The 21281-nt window shown below is 29.7% G+C and overlaps 1 protein-coding gene across 1 annotated transcript in view; it reads left to right on the top strand.

The window, feature by feature from the left end:
* The window catches only part of LOC145294148 (uncharacterized), a 273376-nt gene extending 252295 nt beyond the window's left edge, over window positions 1–21081 (top strand). Inside the window, exons 31-35 of the mRNA XM_080141253.1 lie at window positions 3121–3207; window positions 5933–6057; window positions 12804–13146; window positions 15530–15667; window positions 20649–21081. Of these exons, the coding sequence (XP_079997379.1) occupies window positions 3121–3207; window positions 5933–6057; window positions 12804–13146; window positions 15530–15667; window positions 20649–20850 (895 nt within the window). The 3' untranslated portion in view covers window positions 20851–21081. The remainder of the gene's footprint in view (window positions 1–3120; window positions 3208–5932; window positions 6058–12803; window positions 13147–15529; window positions 15668–20648) is intronic.
* Window positions 21082–21281: the final 200 nt, after the last annotated feature.

Raw genomic sequence — 21281 nt, 5'->3', positions numbered from 1 at the left:
AGACGGCTGCTATTTCTCTCTCTTACTGCCTTTCTGTCCTCCCATCCTTCATGTTCATAGAATTCAGCATGAACTTGATTTCATCATCAGAAAATCAAGGTTGATTCCGATCCCACAATTTTAAGATTTTCACGTCTTTTTATGAAATATCAAGATAATGAATGTCTGCATTCACTGCACAGGCCGTGAGCGTCCACTCATTATCTTATTTGGAATCCAGCATGCCGTAATGTCAATCATGTGGTTTTAGTCATTACATAACCAAGAGGATTTTCCTTTCAAACAAAATCACAACTCAAGTGTAAAACTAATAGCGATTTTTTTATACTTGATTTATACACCAAACGACAGATTTGCAAATCAGGATAAACATATCTTCTAACTGAATACTAACATCAGATCGAAACCAAAGGCCCATCTATCTCAGAGATCCACTTAAACCCAACAGAACTCTCCTCCTGCTGAAATGTATATATCTATAAAAATGAAATTGTCTGTGTGTGTCTGTGTGTGTACATTTCCCTACCAAATTACTCTATCAATTTTCAGTCTACAGACTCGAGGTTTGACATAAGGAGCATTGAAATTTGGGAAAAAAATTTTAATTGGTTTTCGGCCAGAAATTTGGCTGTCAAGAGGTCAAAGTTCAGCGATTTAACCTTTTAAAACTCTACCAAACTCCTCTGCCATTTTTGGGTCTAAACACTTGAAATTTTAAATGTAGGTTCCTTGGATATGGCTCAAACTTTTTAACTTGATTTGATCCCAAAACAATACATGTTAAGGGTTCAAAAATTAAGGTCAAAGTTTTAAAAAATTTGACCTCTCAGCCAATTTTTGGTGTAAACATTTGAAATTTTACATAAAGTGTATTCAAATATAGAACAAGCTTTTTAATCGTTTTTTTTGGGGGGCTGAAAATTTAGCTACCAAGGGGTCAAAGTTCAAAAGATTTGACCTTTGTGGTCTCTAGATCCAAAATTGACTGAATAGTTAGCTAAACATTTGAAATTTTAGATGTAGGTTTCCTGGACATGAATCAAACTTTTTAATATATATATATATATATATGTATATACATATGCACATAAAGTTATAAACAGTACATAGGGCCCGAGCAAAGCTGGGCTGAACTGCTAGTATATATAGAAAAAATTTGGTGCCATTTCGTGTAGATCACAAAGCCTATTTGAAAATCACGTGCCGTTTTATTACTGGACTTAAAAACTTACTGACTAAAGGCCCCATTATCTAGGATGATCATAATTTTTGTAGTCTCAAATGGCCCACAATCACAGCATTAAACCTCATATCCAAAAGACACTATTATTTCAAAGCGCTTCTTAGCTAAATATTCTTCTGTTGCAGGCCTGCCATTTTGTAGCATGCATCTATGCACCCACTAAACATACAGCATCGTGCATGCTTACAAAAAATGTCATCCATAAGCTATGACACTTCTTGAGTCTAGATATATTTGCAAACTACTCAGTAGTTTTTAAATAATAAACGATCAGACAGAAATACACTTTATTTTATTCATTTATTTATCATCCTCGCCATCTTTGTTGACAAGAAACCATGAGGTGTTATTAGGATACATTGGTTACAGAATAAAACAGAATCTGATGCAAATGATATAAAAAGAAATTGTCTGTGTGGTGGAAACGTTGAAAGAATTTGGAGCTGGATAAACCAATGTAACCATATTTAGTTTGAGAATACTGTTAATTGGAATCAGTATCGAAGTAAGAAAAATTTATCCCTATTTTCCAATTCTAAAAACGATTCTTTTATTTTTTAATCTTAATTTTCAATTGCTTGCACTAATGATTAAATGATGAATAATTATCGATTTTGAATAACCAGTAAAACTAAAATCTATTGACCTCCTACCCCACAAATATGGGATCTTGGAAATTTCAAGACAAAATCAATCATAATGTGTTCCACAGACTGGAAGTCCTTGATAAAAAAAAACTCTGTTAAGTGAAAGATTCCATGGATGACATATCTGTGGAGAAGCTTTTTGGAGGGTCACGCTAGATATATGTGATTGTATATTTAAGATTGAATCATGCATTATAAGATGCCTTCAATAAGTTTCCAGACTTTTTTGTATGGACGCTTTTATTGATAGTACAGACATCCGCTATGAAGTAATCTCCTCCGGCTGCAATGCATTTGTTGGACCATTCCAACAACTTCCAGAAAACTCATTGAAGTCCTCTTGTGTGAGCGTGTCAATGACACTTGTCACAGCCTCTTTCATCTCCTCAATTGTCTCACAACGATAGTCTCTAAGGTTTTCCTTGAGCTCAGGGAATAACCAAAAATCACAGGGAGCAAGATCTGGACCATAGGGAGAGTGAAGAACTGTCTTGATGCCCATCTTCGTCAAATAATCTGTGACAAGGATGGAGTTGTGAACTGGTGCATTCATGCAAATCTTCCACATCTTCAGTTCCTCACAAACAATTGTGTGTACAGTTCCCACACTGACATCAAACTTATTGTCTCTATAGACATATGACGGTCCTTATCCATGAAATTCTTTCTTTGACCAATCAACTCTGATGTTCTTTCTTACTCCTCCCACACCTCTCATCATCCCTCACAGACCCCCTGCCTTCCTTGAATCTCTTATGCCACTCAAAAACTGATGCTCGATTCATGCAACATGGTCCCAAAGCAGTCTGAAGCATTCCATACGTTTCTGTGGCATTTTTCCAAATTTAAAACGGAATTTTATTGCATATCGTTCGTCTGTGTCCTCATGTCCAAATTGCATTTTTGAAATTCACCAGCTGTGACAATCCGGCTTTAGTAGGGTGTATTCCAATTCCTGCTTTAGCTGTTCATTTGAACCTGAAATCATAAAAATTGGTCAGTCATCTTATAAAATGTGTAACAATAAAATACTGAATTTTCGAGAGTCTACGACAATTTTAAATGCCTGTACAAAAAAGTTTGGAAACTTATTGAAGGTATCTGGTATTTCATAACTGAAAAGTCCAATTCACATTTCCATGAAAACTACATGTTTAAGGAATATAATTTTTAAAGTTTGGATTCCTGTTTATTTTATACAAACTTTTTATATTTGCTTTGTTTTCTCAGGGCAAACAGCACAAAAACTTCCACCTTACATCACAGTCAAGATGAAAATCATTTTGGAAAAGATTGGTATAAGAAACAAATAGAAAGGTAGGAACATTTCGAAGAAACTATTAGAGATTGAAAGTTAAGCAACATTACGCCTGCCAGTACAAAATGGGAAACTATTTGAGAATATCAGACTGTATGTGGAAGGACAACAAAATAAACTTCTTGTGGTTTAAACTGAAGAGGCGCGTTTCCAATTTTGATCGGGGCCTCTCGAGTCGGTATGGATGGTCAGAAGTGTTATAAAAATGTAAAGCGTTATTTAAACTTTTACAAACATTGTAAATGATATATTTTAAAACGTCTTTATTTGAACATATATTGTTTTTTATAAAAAATAAATATAAAAATATTTTTATCGTAAAAATCTTTTTTTAATCAAACATTAAAAAAATGTATTTCACTTTTACAAACATAAAATAAACATCAAAATATATTTTTTTGATAAAAAATAAATATAAAAATATTTTTCTCATAATTTTTTTTTAATCAAACATTAAAAAAAATGTATTTTACTTTTATAAACATAAAATAAACACCATAAAAATATATTTTTTATCATGAAAATCTTTTTTCAACGTCAAAATTAGAAAAAAATATTATTTTAAACTTTGACAAACAAAAAAGTCTTCAGTTTAAGGTGTTAATTTTTTGTTTAATTTCTCACTTTGAAATGCTTTTTATTTTAATAATGTTAATTTTTTTACCAAGCACCATAAAAAACGTATCTAAAATGTTAACAATGTTAATTTTTTAACCAAACACCATAAAAAACGTATCTAAAACAAAATATTTATAAACTAGTTTTGTTCATTCGTCGCCAGAGGAATTTTTGCTTTACTCGTTAAAGTCGAAACAAAATCTTATTAGAAAAAGAATTTGCATTAAAAAGAAAATCTCGTTAAAAATGGTTTTTAAATCTCGTTTCAAAAAATAAAATTAGAAATCATTTATTAATTAATGTCTAAGAATTAATTAAAAATAAAATTAGCAATCATTTATTAATTAATGTCTAAGAATTAATTAGAAATAAAATTAGCAATCATTTATTAATTAATGTCTAAGAATTAATTAGAAATAAATTAGCAATCATTTATTAATTAATGTCTAAGAATTAATTAAAAATAAAATTAGCAATCATTTATTAATTAATGTCTAAGAATTAATTAAAAATAAAATTAGCAATTATTTATTAATTAATGTCTCAGATTTAATTAAAAATAAAATTAGCAATCATTTATTAAATAATGTCTCAGATTTAATTAAAAATAAAATTAGCAATCATTTATTAATTAATGTCTAAGATTTAATTAAAAATAAAATTAGCAATCATTTATTAATTAATGTCTAAGATTTAATTAAAAATAAAATTAGCAATCATTTATTAATTAATGTCTCAGATTTAATTAAAAATAAAATTAGCAATCATTTATTAATTAATGTCTAAGATTTAATTAAAAATAAAATTAGCAATCATTTATTAATTAATGTCTAAGATTTAATTAAAAATAAAATTAGCAATCATTTATTAATTAATGTCTAAGAATTAATAAAAAAAAAATTAGCAATCATTTATTAATTAATGTCTAAGAATTAATTAAAAATAAAATTAGCAATCATTTATTAATTAATGTCTAAGAATTAATTAGAAATAAAATTAGCAATCATTTATTAATTAATGTCTAAGATTTAATTAGAAATAAATTAGCAATCATTTATTAATTAATGTCTAAGAATTAATTAAAAATAAAATTAGCAATCATTTATTAATAAATGTCTAAGATTTAATTAAAAATAAAATTAGCAATCATTTATTAATTAATGTCTAAGATTTAATTAAAAATAAAATTAGCAATCATTTATTAATTAATGTCTAAGATTTAATTAAAAATAAAATTAGCAATCATTTATTAATTAATGTCTAAGAATTAATTAAAAATAAAATTAGCAATCATTTATTAATTAATGTCTAAGATTTAATTAAAAATAAAATTAGCAATCATTTATTAATTAATGTCTAAGATTTAATTAAAAATAAAATTAGCAATCATTTATTAATTAATGTCTAAGAATTAATTAAAAATACAATTAGCAATCATTTATTAATTAATGTCTAAGAATTAATTAAAAATAAAATTAGCAATCATTTTTTAATTAATGTCTAAGATTTAATTAAAAATAAAATTAGCAATCATTTATTAATTAATATCTAAGAATTAATTAGAAATAAAATTAGCAATCATTTAATAATTAATGTCTAAGAATTAATTTAAAATTAAATTAGCAATCATTTATTAATTAATATCTAAGAATTAATTAGAAATAAAATTAGCAATCATTTATTAATTAATGTCTAAGAATTAATTAAGAATAAAGATAAGAAAAGTAGAAAATAAACATTGGGTTTACTTTCAGTAACTTTGTAACTCTCGCTTCCTTTATTTTGTCCTTTAGTTCTCACATTCCATGCATGACGTTTCTGACATGGGGGAAGAATTGCTGTTTTCTGAGTCGGGATCTGTTCATTTATCATTGACAAGTTTTTGACTTTGAGGCAGTTTTTTATAGCTTCTCACACCAAGTGGTTTCATACCTTGTCTGGATCTATCCTCTCTTCTAAAAAACAATATTAGAACAGAAATAAAAAATTGTTGCTGTAACACTTTTGCCAGATGTTTTGGTTTTCTAAAAAAACAACAACAACAAAAAATGCCCACAACTTATTTCCTAACCCAATAATAAGATTGACCTTTTTTTTTTTTTTCAGGCATCATCTACAACAGATTCAGAAAAATCTTCGGCTAAAAAGTGCAAAGCACCAGCGCCAAATGTTGGCAGGAAATAAAATTAATTCTGAAAGTGATTACAATAAAAAGAGCTGCCAAATTAAAGGTATTTTTACACGGTTTCTTCTTCTTCTTCATCATCATCATTATAAATAATAATAATAATAATAATAATAATAATAATAATAATAATAATAGATATTCCCTAGAGTCTAAGTGACTTCTAGTACTCTCCCCATCTTTCGATATCCTTTGCAAATGAATTCGCAACAGCCGTTCACCATTGATTTCTCATAGGTAGCGACCAATGTATTTATTACGTTTAAAGAATTAAAACTGACAGACAAAATCTCTATTCATAAACGCTTTTATAAAAATCAGTTTCTCTTATATAAACGGAAAAGCCATTAATAGTAAACAAATGCTCTGTCATCGGCTTTACAGCAAGATAAACAAGACACGCCTTCTTTTACTCAATAAATCTTTATGCTACAGGGTGGAACGATAAAATTTTCACTCTAAATCAAAAAACACAACAACTTTATTTAAAAACTTTTATTGAAAAAATCAATTCAGGTAACTTGATTATGCAGTAGAACTGACATCTATTTAATGTAGCCGCCTTCAATCAAAATCACCGCCTCGATACAGACAGCTGTAGCTTGGTTTTCCAATTTGCATCCTTTTAGCGAGCCCATGTATACAAAAACAATGCCCATTCTCCGTCAGTGGTGTCTAGTCCTATTGAGGGCCGTTCTGTTTTTCTTTTTACCCGTGACATGTTTGGACAACTACGAAGCATTTTTTTTTTTTTAGCTCCGTGTTTTTTTGTTGTTTTTTTTATGAAGCTCAATAATCTGCTTCAATAGATGCACGCGTTCTGTTGAGAGATTATGTTCAATGTCGAATGTGGTGTTTACAAATTTCCAGACTTTACAATGTTGAATCTTCCAACTCATTGCTATGATCCACTTACAAAGCTAATGGCTGTCTCCAACTCTCTCTCTCTCTCTCTCTCTCTCTCTCTCTATCTATCTATCTATCTATATATATATATATATATATATATATATATATATATATATATATATATATATATATATATATACTGTTATGTGTCTGTCCAGGGATATGAACAAGCAACAAATTAAAAGAAGAAAAAAAAACTAATAAAACTCAGAATTAAAATAAACAAATATTTATTTTAACAAAACATACAAACAATATTTACAAGTAAATACACTTTCTTAGTAATACTGTTACTAGCTGTGAAAGCGATTATAAGCTCAATAACTGTGATAGTAAAAGGGAGATAACTTCAAATCAAATGTTTTATGAATGAAATCTAAAAATAAAAATATCAAAATATAATTCTTTGGTCAGTAAGAAAATATACAGAAATGTTTGAATTTACCGAAATTCCAGTTTCTTTAAATGATGCGGTGTTTGGCTTTTAAGGAGTTTCTTTCGGCTGGATTTTCATCCTAAAAACATTACCAGAGTTCTTAATAGCAACTTAGCAATTTAACAACTGACATGGCTACTAATGCAGCGTCTTTATATAGATTTCTGCATGGAATTTTCTTTATTATTCTAGATTATTCCAAAATATTTTAATATTCTTTTAATTTTTATAAGAAAAGTAGAATGTCATAACACTTTTTATGATGAAAATGCCCTCTCATAACACTATCAGGAAAGATAACTCCTTGGATACTTCCTGTAACAGGAGCAGATAACTCTTTTGGTTATTACAGTTGGTCACCAGACAAAAACATTTTCTCTGTCCACTGGATACTCAACCATCATCTATTTTCGGCTGAAGATAACTGCCGATAGGTATGCTACAGTTCAAAGAACTTTCCATCTCTTCTGTCTTCACTTGAACACTATTCAATTTTCTTCCACCTACACCGAATGGTGTAGATAATTGAATAAATCCATTAATTGTTATGAAAAAGATTTTATTCAATTACTTACAATTATTGTGCAAGTCTGAAATCGAAATAAATTTCTCAACCTGGAAAGCCACTACCTCTAATCAGTTTCCTAATCTAGAGAACCAGGGTGCTCACCCATAAAAGAAAGAATCTAATCTTTTTATTGGGGAAGAGGGGGGGGAGTGCTGATTTAGCTAAGGGTGTTAATCTACAATAGTCGATACATTCAGTATGAAAAAAAAAATATGTATTAAATGAGACAGGAAGATATTAATTGATGGAACAAAAGTCTTCTACCTTCTCTACTCATAAATCGTTTGAAGTATGGCAAAATTAACATTTATATAGAAAGGGGAAAGGGAGAAGAAACAATGTTTAATGTGATGGTGAAAAGGAAAAGAAAGGTGAGGTAGGATGAGGAAGAAAGAAAAATAAAGCAAGAAAGAGAAAAAGGTGGTTAGGGGAAATAAAATCAAACTAAATGGAGAAAAATGTGATTAATAATGATTAGGCTTTTTTGTAAAAATAGTTTTTTTTTTAATATATTTTAAAAACAATATTCTGCTTTTTATCTACGAAAAGGCATATATAGGTTCAGATTTGAAGTGTTCAAAAGTCGAGACTAATGAAGACAAAGAGGTCATTAAATGGTGCTCAATAAAAAGAGCAAAATATTTTTTTTTTATTATTTGAGGGTAAACAGTTACATATGGTCGCTACAAATAGCCATCTGTTTCAGTCAAAGAGACTTCCTCAGGCAACCTAGAACCTCTTGGCATCAAGAAGTTCTAGGTCGTCTGAGAAAGTCTCTTTGACTGAAACAGATGTCTATTTGTAGCAACCATATGTAATTGTTTACCCTCAAATAATAAATATATATATAAAAGAAAAGGCATATATATATATATATATATATATATATATATATATATATATATATATATATATATATATATATATATATAAACAGAATTCCATTAAAAAGTTGAGAACAATAGTTGTTTCCGCCTGATATATTTTCAAACAAATAATGCCACAATAATTTGCTAGTTTTCTTCAATGCACGTTATACACAGGTTGACTTAAGGCATTTTATGCAAATTGTTTGCAAAATACTGAGGTAAAAAGAAAATGGTTTGTCATCAAATTATTAATTGAACCAAAATAGTTATAATAAAACTAGAACTAATTTGGTTAAGATACGAGGAGCGTGCAATAAGTAATGCCCCTGACCCACTTCCCATAGAGTAGGGCAACGAAACTTGGCACAGTTATTAGTCTTTCTCTACATAGGAACCACCCAGAGTTATGCATTTCTCCCATCGTTTTATGCAGCTCTGGAGACCGTTTTTGTAGAACACCCCAGGTTGGTCCTCCAACCACGACGTAACTTCAGAAATAAAGGCTGCATCATCTAGGAAACGCTTTCCTTTCAAAAACAACTTCATGGTTGGGAAGAGGTGAAAGTCAGAGGGTGCAAGGTCATGAGAGTAGAGAGGATGGAGAAAGATTTCATAACCACATACCCGTGCTTCTGATCTGGCGACATGGGAGTTGTGGACCGGAGTGTTGCTCTGCAGGAGGAGGGTACCTTTGCTGATCTTGCCCCGCCTCTTGATTTTGATAGCTTCCATTAATTTCCTCAAAAGTGAAGCATAATAGGCTCCTGTAATTGTGGTACCCTTTGCCAGGAAATCTGTCATCACTACTCTGTCCTGGTTCCAGAAGACTGTGAGTTCTTTTTTTTTTTTTTTTTTTTTTTACACAGTGATCACCACTTATCAAGGCCTGGAAGCCACTCAGGGATAAGGGTTAATGCAAGTACATTACGTTAGTGTGGAGATTTGATGAAGTGTTTACTTAAGGGGGCGGTTCATTAGGAATTTGTTAAGGACATCTAAGTTGTAGTTAGGTGGGAAGCAGGCAGACGGAACAGAGTTCCACAGGCGTGCAGTTCTAAGAAAGAAGCTTTGTTCATGGAATCCACGTTTTGATTTAGGCACAGATAAAGAGTGGGGGAAATTTTTCACAGTGGATTCAGCCAGATGGGTGTTTTTCGTGAAAGATTGGCGAGGGGGGACCAGAGATTGGAGTTCAGATGAACACCTGCCATGGAAATAACGATAAAACAAGGAACCCTTGCCTTCTTTGGAGGTGGTGAGTCCAAGTGCTTCCACTGCATTGACTGGGCTTTGGTCTCTGGATCATAGTGATGGACCCAGGTTCCATCCTATGTAATCAGTCTTTTGAAAAACTTTGACTCATCTTCTTGGCACATCTCCAAATTCATCGTTCTCGCTTCTGGAATGGTGTGAGCAACCTGGGAATCCATCTGGTAGACACCTTATGCATATGAAAATGGTCATGAATGATAGTTTCCACAGACCCTGTACTAATCTTGACATATTGGGCTATTTGGCGAATAGTAATGCGTCGATCTTCCAAAATGGCAGCCTCAACTTGACGGACAGATGCCTCATCAATGGCAGAACTGACCAGGTCTGGAAGCTGTTTCCACAGACTTCCGGCCATGTTTGAATTCACGATGCCAGCGTTTTACAAGGTCATATGATGGGGCATTATCACCATAAGTTTCTTTCATTTCATCAAAAGTCTCCTGTGGTGTGCGTCCTTTCAAATACAAAAACCGGATCACTGCTCGACATTCAACAGGCTCCATTTCACATCTGACTCAGTTCAAACACCTGTAAAACAGAAACCACAATTAGTTAAGAGCTGTAATTTGCCACATAACCCGTAGAGATATAAATCATTGCATATGCAAAATTTCAGCTAGATCAGATAACTGGAAGTGGGTCAGGGGCATTACTTATTGCACGCCCCTTGTAATGTTGTTTCAGTCGCGGCCATGTTAAAGTTAGAACGTTAAGATAACTGGATGGTTTATAGCAAAAACAAAACATTCAGACTAACATGCTTCTTGTCAATCTAACACTGGACCATGACTTTAGGACCAATCAAAAAATAAGGTAGATGATTTTCTCTTTTAAAATCTCCACACAAAAGAAAATTTCTGTTAGAATCTATTTTCCTTCCACCGTGAGAAAGGTGATACTAGAGTTGGAAAGTGGGATTAAAAATTCAGCCCTGAGGGGCACTGATCTGAAAAAAAAAATGTTTAAACAGCCTCGTTGGCATTCCCTGCCAGGGGCGCCTTAGCAATAAACTAACCCCTTCTCAAAGAGCGAAGGCAACGCCTGGGAGGGTGAACCTCTTAGAACTGCACAGGACCATCGTCATATCACAATCAATAGGGAAATGGTCTAAACTTTGTTGATTTTGGTGCCGAGGGAAAGAAAAAAAGACATCAGCATGAAACGGTTTTTTTAAATGACTCATTTTTGAAGAGTGGATCTACCATCCTCGCAAAAGTAACATTTTGCTAGTCTAGATCAGTGAACGTAGATGTGTCTCACTTCAATAATCACATATGCATATTTAATTTTTCGGACAAAATTATTAATAATTACTAATAATAGAAAAGTAAGTAAACAATAATTACGTGTGTAAATTTAAATTCATAAGAAGCTTAATCTTAATAATAGTTTGATAATCTATATTAATCTTAATAATAACTAGGGCTATGACAACAGCATACTCTTTTCATTGTTTTGACTCTCGAGTATATATCCGACACAGTTAATCAACCAAGAACCACATCACTATATAATATAGAGTCTATATAAAAGCATATAAGATATCAACAGATACACACTCGAGAGTCAAAACACTGAAAAGAATACGCTGTTGTCATAGCCCTAGTAATAATCTATATAATCTATATAAATCGTAAAAATAGCTGATAGTGTACATAAATAAAACACTAAATATATGTGTGTGTCTGTGTGTAAATATTTAACCGATAAACTCTTAAACTACTTGTCACATGACACTGAAATTAACAGGAAATAGTAATCATACAACAAGGATGACTTATAACGAGTAAACTCTTTGTGTGGATGAATAATACATACAGAAATATGTTGACAAGTTGAAATGCAAACATGTTCATTTCAACTTGCCACCATATTTCTATTACGTTTGCGCATGAGCAAATTCAACCAGTAGGGAACGTGGCTGAAGCACTAAATGTTTTAGTTTAGATTCTAGCTAATGGCACACAAATCACTTTTTTAAACTTTTGAAATCACTATTATATATTAAATACAATATAATATTCTATAAAAATTGGCTCTGTAATAAAAAATACGAAGTCTGTATGGACGAAAATATATTCCAGCATATTTTATGATTGGGCAATATTAGTAATATAAATAAAGGAAACAATTTCTTTCACTTTTAATATAAACACAAAAAAAAACACAATTATTATCTGTACTCACCAGGAGTTTTCCCACAAGTTATCATCATTTCCTCCCATTATTCTTATAAAAACAAAATGAAAATAAGCGAGATAAAGAGAGGGGGAGGGGGGTTGTCTTCTTTTTCTTATCAATTAGTTTTTTCTTTTTATCAATTAGTTTTTTCTTTTTATCAATTAGTTTTTTCTTTTTATCAATTAGTTTTTTCTTTTTATCAATTAGTTTTTTCTTTTTATCAATTAGTTTTTTCTTTTTATCAATTAGTTTTATCTTTTTTTTTATCCATAGAGAGAAAGAGAGAGAAGGGGGGGGTCCTGATTATTATTTTTCTTAGAAAATGTTTTCTTATTAATAGAGAGAAAGGGAGAGAGAGAGGGAGAGAGAGAAAGAGAGAGAGGGGGAGATTTTTCTTAGTTTCGTTTCAATGATTTCAAGTAGTGAATAGGAATGGAATTTTGAATCTATGAATAGTAATCATCTGAAACAGGAATCACTGCATCATTTCCTGCAGAAAAAAAAGAGGAGGAGTAAATGATCCGTCTGTTTATTTATTTATTTTTTTTTTACAGAAATCTCACAAGCTGAAAATGGAAGAATAATTCCCATCCCAGGAAGTAATTTTTCCAGCTTTAATAAAATGCATGGCACCCCAGATTTTCCGAAATTCAAAAATCCTCTTTGCTCCAACGACACAAAGAGTCTTCACATGAACAGATGTAAAAGTGCCCCCGTTTCTACAAGCCAAAATAAAACTGGCAACAAGACTCACGCTGCTTATTATTTAACGCTGAGTAAAACATCAACCCATCCGCCCGATAAGCAAGAATGTCGAAATTCAACAACACCTGAAAATGCAATCTCAAAAATGAAAGAAAATATAATTGAAAAACAAGATTTTTTGACTAATTATCGGTAAGCAATATGGGTGCTTCTTTTTAATTACACGGGCAAAAAAAAATGTTTAACGTATTTCATACTGATAGAAATTATTGCATAATAAAAATAATTTGAAATAAAAAAATGATTTTTGCTTTAATTTAATTATTTCATCAAGTAAAAATTCCATTTTTTTTATTAATTACTAAATTTAAACAGTTATTCTTGCAAATTATCTAACAATCTAATAAACAAAAATATTGAAAAAAAAACTGAGTTTAACTTGAAAATCCTTTTAAAAAAAAATAAAATTTAGTAATCAACTGATATAAATTATTTAAAAGTCTTTTTTGTAGTATTTTGTCCAGAAATCTTTGAGCCTTGATAAGTAGTGAAGCAATAGTATGAAGAAAAAAAAACTTGTTAACAAATTATTTACAAAACTTATTAACAAAACTTATTAACAAAACTTATTAACAAAACTTATTAACAAAATTTATTAACAAAATTTATTAACAAAACTTATTATCAAAACTTATTAACAAAACTTATTATCAAAATTTATTAACAAAACTTATTAACAAACTTATTAACAAAACTTATTAACAAACTTATTAACAAAACTTATTAACAAACTTATTAACAAAACTTATTAACAAAATTTATTAACAAAACTTATTAACAAAACTTATTATAAAAATTTATTAACAAAATTTATTAACAAATTTATTAACAAACTTATTAACAAACTTATTAACAAAACTTATTATCAAACTTATTAACAAAACTTATTATCAAAACTTATTAACAAAACTTATTAACAAAACTTATTAACAAAACTTATTAACAAACTTATTAACAAACTTATTAACAAATTATTAACAAAACTTATTAACAAACTTATTAACAAAACTTATTATCAAAACTTATTAACAAAACTTATTATCAAAATTTATTAACAAAACTTATTAACAAACTTATTAACAAAACTTATTAACACACTTATTAACAAAACTTATTAACAAACTTATTAACAAAACTTATTAACAAACTTATTAACAAAACTTATTAACAAACTTATTAACAAAACTTATTAACAAAACTTATTATCAAAATTTATTAACAAAACTTATTAACAAACTTATTAACAAAACTTATTAACAAACTTATTATCAAAACTTATTAACAAACTTATTAACAAAACTTATTAACAAAACTTATTAACAAAACTTATTATCAAAACTTATTAACAAAACTTATTATCAAAATTTATTAACAAAACTTATTAACAAACTTATTAACAAAACTTATTAACAAACTTATTAACAAAACTTATTAACAAACTTATTAACAAAACTTATTAACAAACTTATTAACAAAACTTATTAACAAACTTATTAACAAAACTTATTAACAAAACTTATTATCAAAATTTATTAACAAAACTTATTAACAAACTTATTAACAAAACTTATTAACAAACTTATTAACAAAACTTATTAACAAAACTTATTAACAAACTTATTAACAAATTATTAACAAAACTTATTATCAAAACTTATTATCAAAATTTATTAACAAAACTTATTAACAAAACTTATTAACAAACTTATTAACAAAACTTATTAACAAACTTATTAACAAAACTTATTAACAAACTTATTAACAAAACTTATTATCAAAACTTATTAACAAAACTTATTAACAAAACTTATTAACAAATTATTAACAAAACTTATTATCAAAACTTATTAACAAAACTTATTATCAAAACTTATTAACAAAACTTATTAACAAAACTTATTAACAAACTTATTAACAAAACTTATTATCAAAACTTATTAACAAAACTTATTAACAAAACTTATTAACAAACCTATTAACAAAACTTATTAACAAAACTTATTATCAAAACTTATTAACACACTTATTAACAAAACTTATTAACAAACTTATTAAAAAAACTTATTAACAAATTTATTAACAAAACTTATTAACGAAACTTATTATCAAAACTTATTTACAAAACTTATTAACAAACTTATTAACAAAACTTATTATCAAAACTTATTAACAGAACTTATTATCAAAACTTATTAACAAAACTTATTAACAAACTTATTAACAAAACTTATTATCAAAACTTATTAACAAAACTTATTAACAAAACTTATTAACAAACTTATTAACAAAACTTATTAACAAATTATTAACAAAACTTATTTACAAAGCTTATTAACAAAACTTATTAACAAAGCTTATTAACAAAACTTATTAACAAACTTATTAACAAACTTATTAACAAAACTTATTAACAAACTTATTAACAAACTTATTAACAAAACTTATTAACAAACTTATTAACAAAACTTATTAACAAAACTTTTTTAATAAAGAAAACAAAATCTTTTATTTATAGATTAAGTCTTCCAACATCACAAGCAGAATCTCCGAGAAGGTTGAAAACAAGCAGTTCCAAAGTTCCAAACAGTGCGAGGAAATATCAAATGGACAATACACATTTAACGCACACAAAGTCGATTCCTGATAAATCTGGGTAAGTGTCAAATTATTTTTCAGCTGTTACAACTTTTTTAAAGAAATATTTACATTACAGTTTGTTCATTTTATTATATATAAAGTAAAGCAAATTTTCCTCTATTTCACTGGCCGTTATAGTTATCGAACTCAAATTATAGTTATCGAACCCAATCACTTTCAAAATGTTATATTTTTTCTAGCTCAACGGTTTTTCCTAACAGTCATCCACACGTGATATTATAAATATATTCACTCTAAACTAATATATACTCTGTCACCCATTTCACCAGAATCTTTTCTTTATAAACTCACTATTTAGGCTTAGCACAGTTATCAATTTTACGTTATTCATATTATCTGTTGTTGTTGTTGTTATTATTATTATTATTATTAACAACAACAACAACAACAACATCTTCAATCTAAATAATGAAAACTCCCTTTAACTACCTCCTTTCTTTCCGGTGTTCTGATTGTTTATTTGAAATATTTCTTCCACAATTGACAAAATACACGAATCTTAGAATCGCTTTCAATAAACACAATTTTCAGTGTCAACAGAACAATAATTGCTTATAATATTCATATTTTTAATTTTTCATCACATTTTTTTTTTTTTAATATTTAACGCTTAATATTTTAGCTTTTTTCTTCACATTATTTTCGGTAAAAATAGCTTCCATCAATGCACTTCTTTCTTTCTTTACTGCAACTAAGAATTTCGGAATTAATATTATTTTTGGTTGCAACATATGAAACACCACAATTTAATTATAAAAATAAGTTTGTCAAAGACTCTTGAGTAAGCCTTCTCTATTGTTATCCTGAGCAACACCAGTTTATTTTTATAAAATCCACATTAGTGTAAAGTGAATCTTTAAGACATGCTTAGTTCTGATGACCTCAGAGGAAGAGATTAAATCTGGACAGTATAAGGAGATGCAGAAGGGTGAACTTCAGTGAAAGAATTGATGAGAGTTCTTCGGATAATACAGGAAGAACAGTTAAAGTAGCCGAGGAAAAGCCAAGGAAAACAGTAGAAAGTGATAAAAATTGACTTGAAAGAAGGATAAATAAAGACCTGGTCAGAGATAGGTTAGTTTAGAAGCTAATTCCTTAAAGCCATCCAACACATGCCAGCATGTAAAACAGACATTAAACTGATGATGATGATGATGATGATGATGATGTATTGTTTGTTCAAGAATTTACGGTGTGAGATCTCATATTCTTGTCAATCACTGACCTCAACATTGTTTCCATTATCTTCTTTTTCATTTCTCTTTGTTTCTCGTTCTGTCGTGTCATCGTCTTTCATTGATTAATGTCGAGGAGACAAGCATGAGTTCATAAGTATAAAACTGAAAACATTTAAAACACAAACTGAAGAGAAACAAAAGACTCCAACACACGTTCTGTGGATGTCGGTTGGGCTCTGAATGATACTATTGCAGGAAATAACTCTCAAACGCTAATGTCCACATTTACATCTTCTGATCTTCTGTTGATGTCAGTTGATGTCAGCTCATCTCGATCTACTCAGAGTCACAGTCGGCATTCAACTGTATCAAACTGTCAATTGTCCTCAACTTAAAACTGTCCCTAACGATCACAAAGCTCGTCACTTCTATAACTGTAAACTAACTCTAAATATATCGATCTCTATTGTTCAATCTTTTCTCCCACTTACTGCTACACCTTGATTAACAATCCTATTTCAGCTGCCTTTGTGCACCTTAGTGAACAACTCCTTCTTAAGAAAAAGATGAGGATAATAGTCCGCAATAAAAAAAAAAATTAATAAATAATACTCATCTCAATAATGAATTCTAATTAAATAATATATACCATTCGGTACAAACCAAATATACATGAATTTATAAGAGCAAAAAATTCAACCTTGACCGCCCTTCGGAGCCTGTGGCACAGTTGATAGAGACGTTGAATGTCTACGGTTCCAGGTGAGAATTGTCTGAAAATAATCCTACCAAAAGCCAGCCAGAGGCTTACTTGGCCAAAACATGGTGAGACAACAACAACTATGGAAGGCAGTAATTACTGAGAATGCAGTTAAAAGATTCAGAGTTCCTCTCCAATCGCGGTTACCACCTGACGAAGGCCAGAGGAATAGTTGGCCAAAACGTCATGAAACAACTAAAAAAAGATGAGGATAATAGTCCGCAATAAAAATTAACTCCTTTTCCATTATTCTTTCCACTAACATCACTTCTTATAACTTTGTTCTACCGATAAACTTATTTCTTCTTAGTATCACATCGGTACGACTAGGTTGACAGGAATCATATTCAAAACAACTTCTAAAGATAAAAGACAATCAAATAACACGATGGATTTTGGATGTTTTAACGTTTAAAAATAAACTGTTATAAATAATAATTATAATAATAATAATAATAATAATAATAAAAAATAATAATAATAATAATAATAATAATAAAAAATAATAATAATAATAATAATAATAATAAAAAAATAATAATAATAATAATAATAATAATAAAAAATAATAATAATAATAAAAATAATAATAATAAAAAATAATAATAATAATAATAATAATAATAAAAAATAATAATAATAATAAAAATAATAATAATAAAAAATAATAATAATAATAATAAAAATAATAATAATAATAAAAAATGAAGTTACTGTAATGAAAAACAATATATACTTACCGTGTGAGACCATGTAGGCTTTCTACAATTGCAAACCCCATTCTGTTTGCTGTGTTTTTTTTCTCTCTCTCTCTCTCTTACATCTTGTTCTGGCCATGTCGTTGGTGATTGCTAACAATTGTGCACACTGGCATGTATATTTATAAAACATAATAATGCAAAGTGAAGGTTGAAAGTTCAATTCTCAGTGTGGGCGACCAAAAAATACAGTTGCAAATTACTTAGGACCTCTATCCAGTTATGGCTGATGGAACAAGAGCATGCTACCCCCGTGAAGTAAATAAAGGGTTCTGTTCGAAACTCTGCCCAAATTCCTGAGTTTGACAGAAAAATTTTCGAGTTCGATAAGATACACTTGAAAAAGGTTGGAGGTTACATCGACCAAAATGTGAAAATGACATTCAAGTTGAGAACCAATGAATCCAAATAATCCAAATATCATCATCTCAAACATTTAGAAACGTTGCCAACATCTTTCAAAATTTTCTCTATCTACTTATCTATAAAAGGCACATTATGGTTTTTAAATTTCACAAATGTACTTTATGTGTCTGGGAGTGTTCTTAGACAGGTTTGTATCAGAATGCCTACAATAAGTATCAAAAATCGATAATTAAAAAAGGAACAGTCCGATTTTGACCAAAGTTAACACCCTTATACAACCTAACATCACAAGGGTATTTGAGAAATTTTATCATCGCACAAGCAGAAAGGCCAGACATATAAAAAAAGATAAATAGCAAGTTTTTTTTTATTATGGAGGGAGTGCGTTTGAAATGTATATTTGGAGCTTCTCATAGCCTGGTCTCATTGGTAAGCTTGCCATAAAAAATATAGGAAAACTAACTCCATACACAAAAGAAAAGTATTGCCATACATAAATGGACCATACATCTGAAGAAGGCTGTAGACCACATCGATTGGATCATAGTATAAGCATGAACAGTGATGAAGGCAATAGCCCAAAGAGAAATAACATAAATAATGATAATCATCGCAAAACAATTTAAAGATTACCTAATGCAAATATATATGCGTATCTGCCATAAGGAACTATATTTGCTTTTGCAACTTTGTTGCCATTTAAGTGTTCATTCTCTTTCATGTGTCAAAAGCAGAAAGTGTGTATCTTGACAATTATAAAACTCTATGGAATGTCGATGTGTTTTTACTTGAATCTTTTATTATAATATAAAGTCATATTCCTGTTTGTGTGGTCACAATTTGATTGATATCTACAAAAGCTACACTTGAAATTACAAATTGATAAAAAATATTGTCTTCCTCGTTTTAATTCGAAATATTATTTAAAGTTGATTTTTTTTTTATTTTCAATTATTATCAGACTACGCCAGTTGCGTTTAAAAACGAAAGTTTGTTTAAACTGAGAGAGTTATTTCCCCTTTAGCTATTTCCCATTTCATTTTCATAGATAAAAATTGATGTATTTTATGCTTTCATTAATCCAACATTTGGTCCACTTTCATGAAAATTGTAAGAAGTTAAGAAATTCAGTGTATAGTATGGGACCAAACCCTCCATATTTTTCAACCTGGCAACGCTGGATACATACAATTAATCTCTCATAATATTGTTGAACATAAACAAATTCAAGCTGCCATTGCTCAAGTACCAATAGAGCTGTGCACCAAAGTCTGCTTTAATTGTAAAATTAGCAAAGTGCACTGAACTCCATGGAGAGCCCATGAAGCTTTAAAGAGCGTTTCAAAAAACATCATCTCTTATGCTGCAAAAAATAATGAAGTCTCTCTCTTGGTTTGTTTCTACAGTTAACGACTTCTGTGTCGTAAACAAGCCATGCTTCACTGGCTTTGCCATATAAAAGTAACAGACCATTTCTAACAACTTTTCTCTTTGTGAAAACCTTCAAATCTCATCAAAATGTAGCACTGGTTTGGTCCTGTCAAGTGCAATGGTGGTTGGATAAACAGAGCTTGCATAATGAAAGTTGATGGCTTGTCTGACATTGGTCGTCCATGCAAGACCTGGACTGTAACTACCAAGAAGGACTTGAAAGCTTGGCAACTTCATAAGGGAAATACCATGGTTCGAACTACTATAAATGGCAAATAGATGTCTGAGCAGCTGCCAAAAGTCAAACCTGTGCAAGCTATGGAAACCTGTCGACAACTGTGATTGTAGTTGCATATTTCTTCCATGTTGAATCATGAAATTATATAAATCAAATAAATTAAATTATATAGTTACTTCTGGTGGATCCTATATACTCAGAGAATGTTCATATTTGTTTAAATATATAATTCTTTTTTATTTCAGGCCATGTGAGATGATCGTCATTGGTGACAGTATGGTTCCAGATTACAGATTTCCTACACCTCTCGAAGTGCGGCTGCTGACCAAGCGCTTCCCACGAATGTCTGCCCATATCCTCTATCATCACTACACACAACCTCATCGGCCAAACAGAAAAATTGGTTCAGCGCCTTCCGGCAGATATTTCTTTACCCACAATCCATAGGATGTTTTGGGAAATCAAGTATCTGAGGCTGAAAGAAACGATTTTAGCTTGACATTGTATCAGTATATTAGCAAATATAAAAACATTTCCAAATTAACTTTCAAAAGAGAGGGTCATCCATTGAAAAAAAAATATTTACTTATATTCATGACTTTTACAGAACTCAAGATCACATGATGGTTTTGTGAACAACCGAAGCCTGGCGAAATAAAAATCGAGTTTAAATCAGAATCATACACTCTCCAGGCATTTTTCTTCATCTTCCAATGCAGAAAATGCCGTAAGTGGACATATAATCAACTTTCTTGTCTATTGTCTTCCAGTCAATATATAAAAACTCTTAATTTTTAAATTTTTTTTATTTACAAAAATTAAAAAAAAAAGCATGAAAAAGCTAAGAGGCTGACTATAGTCAAGGGTGACCCAAAGGC

This window comes from Euprymna scolopes, chromosome 15 (assembly GCF_053919585.1).
Source record: "Euprymna scolopes isolate OS-2025 chromosome 15, ASM5391958v1, whole genome shotgun sequence".
Lineage (NCBI taxonomy): Eukaryota > Metazoa > Mollusca > Cephalopoda > Sepiida > Sepiolidae > Euprymna > Euprymna scolopes.
This window is presented reverse-complemented; position numbering and strand designations above follow the sequence as displayed.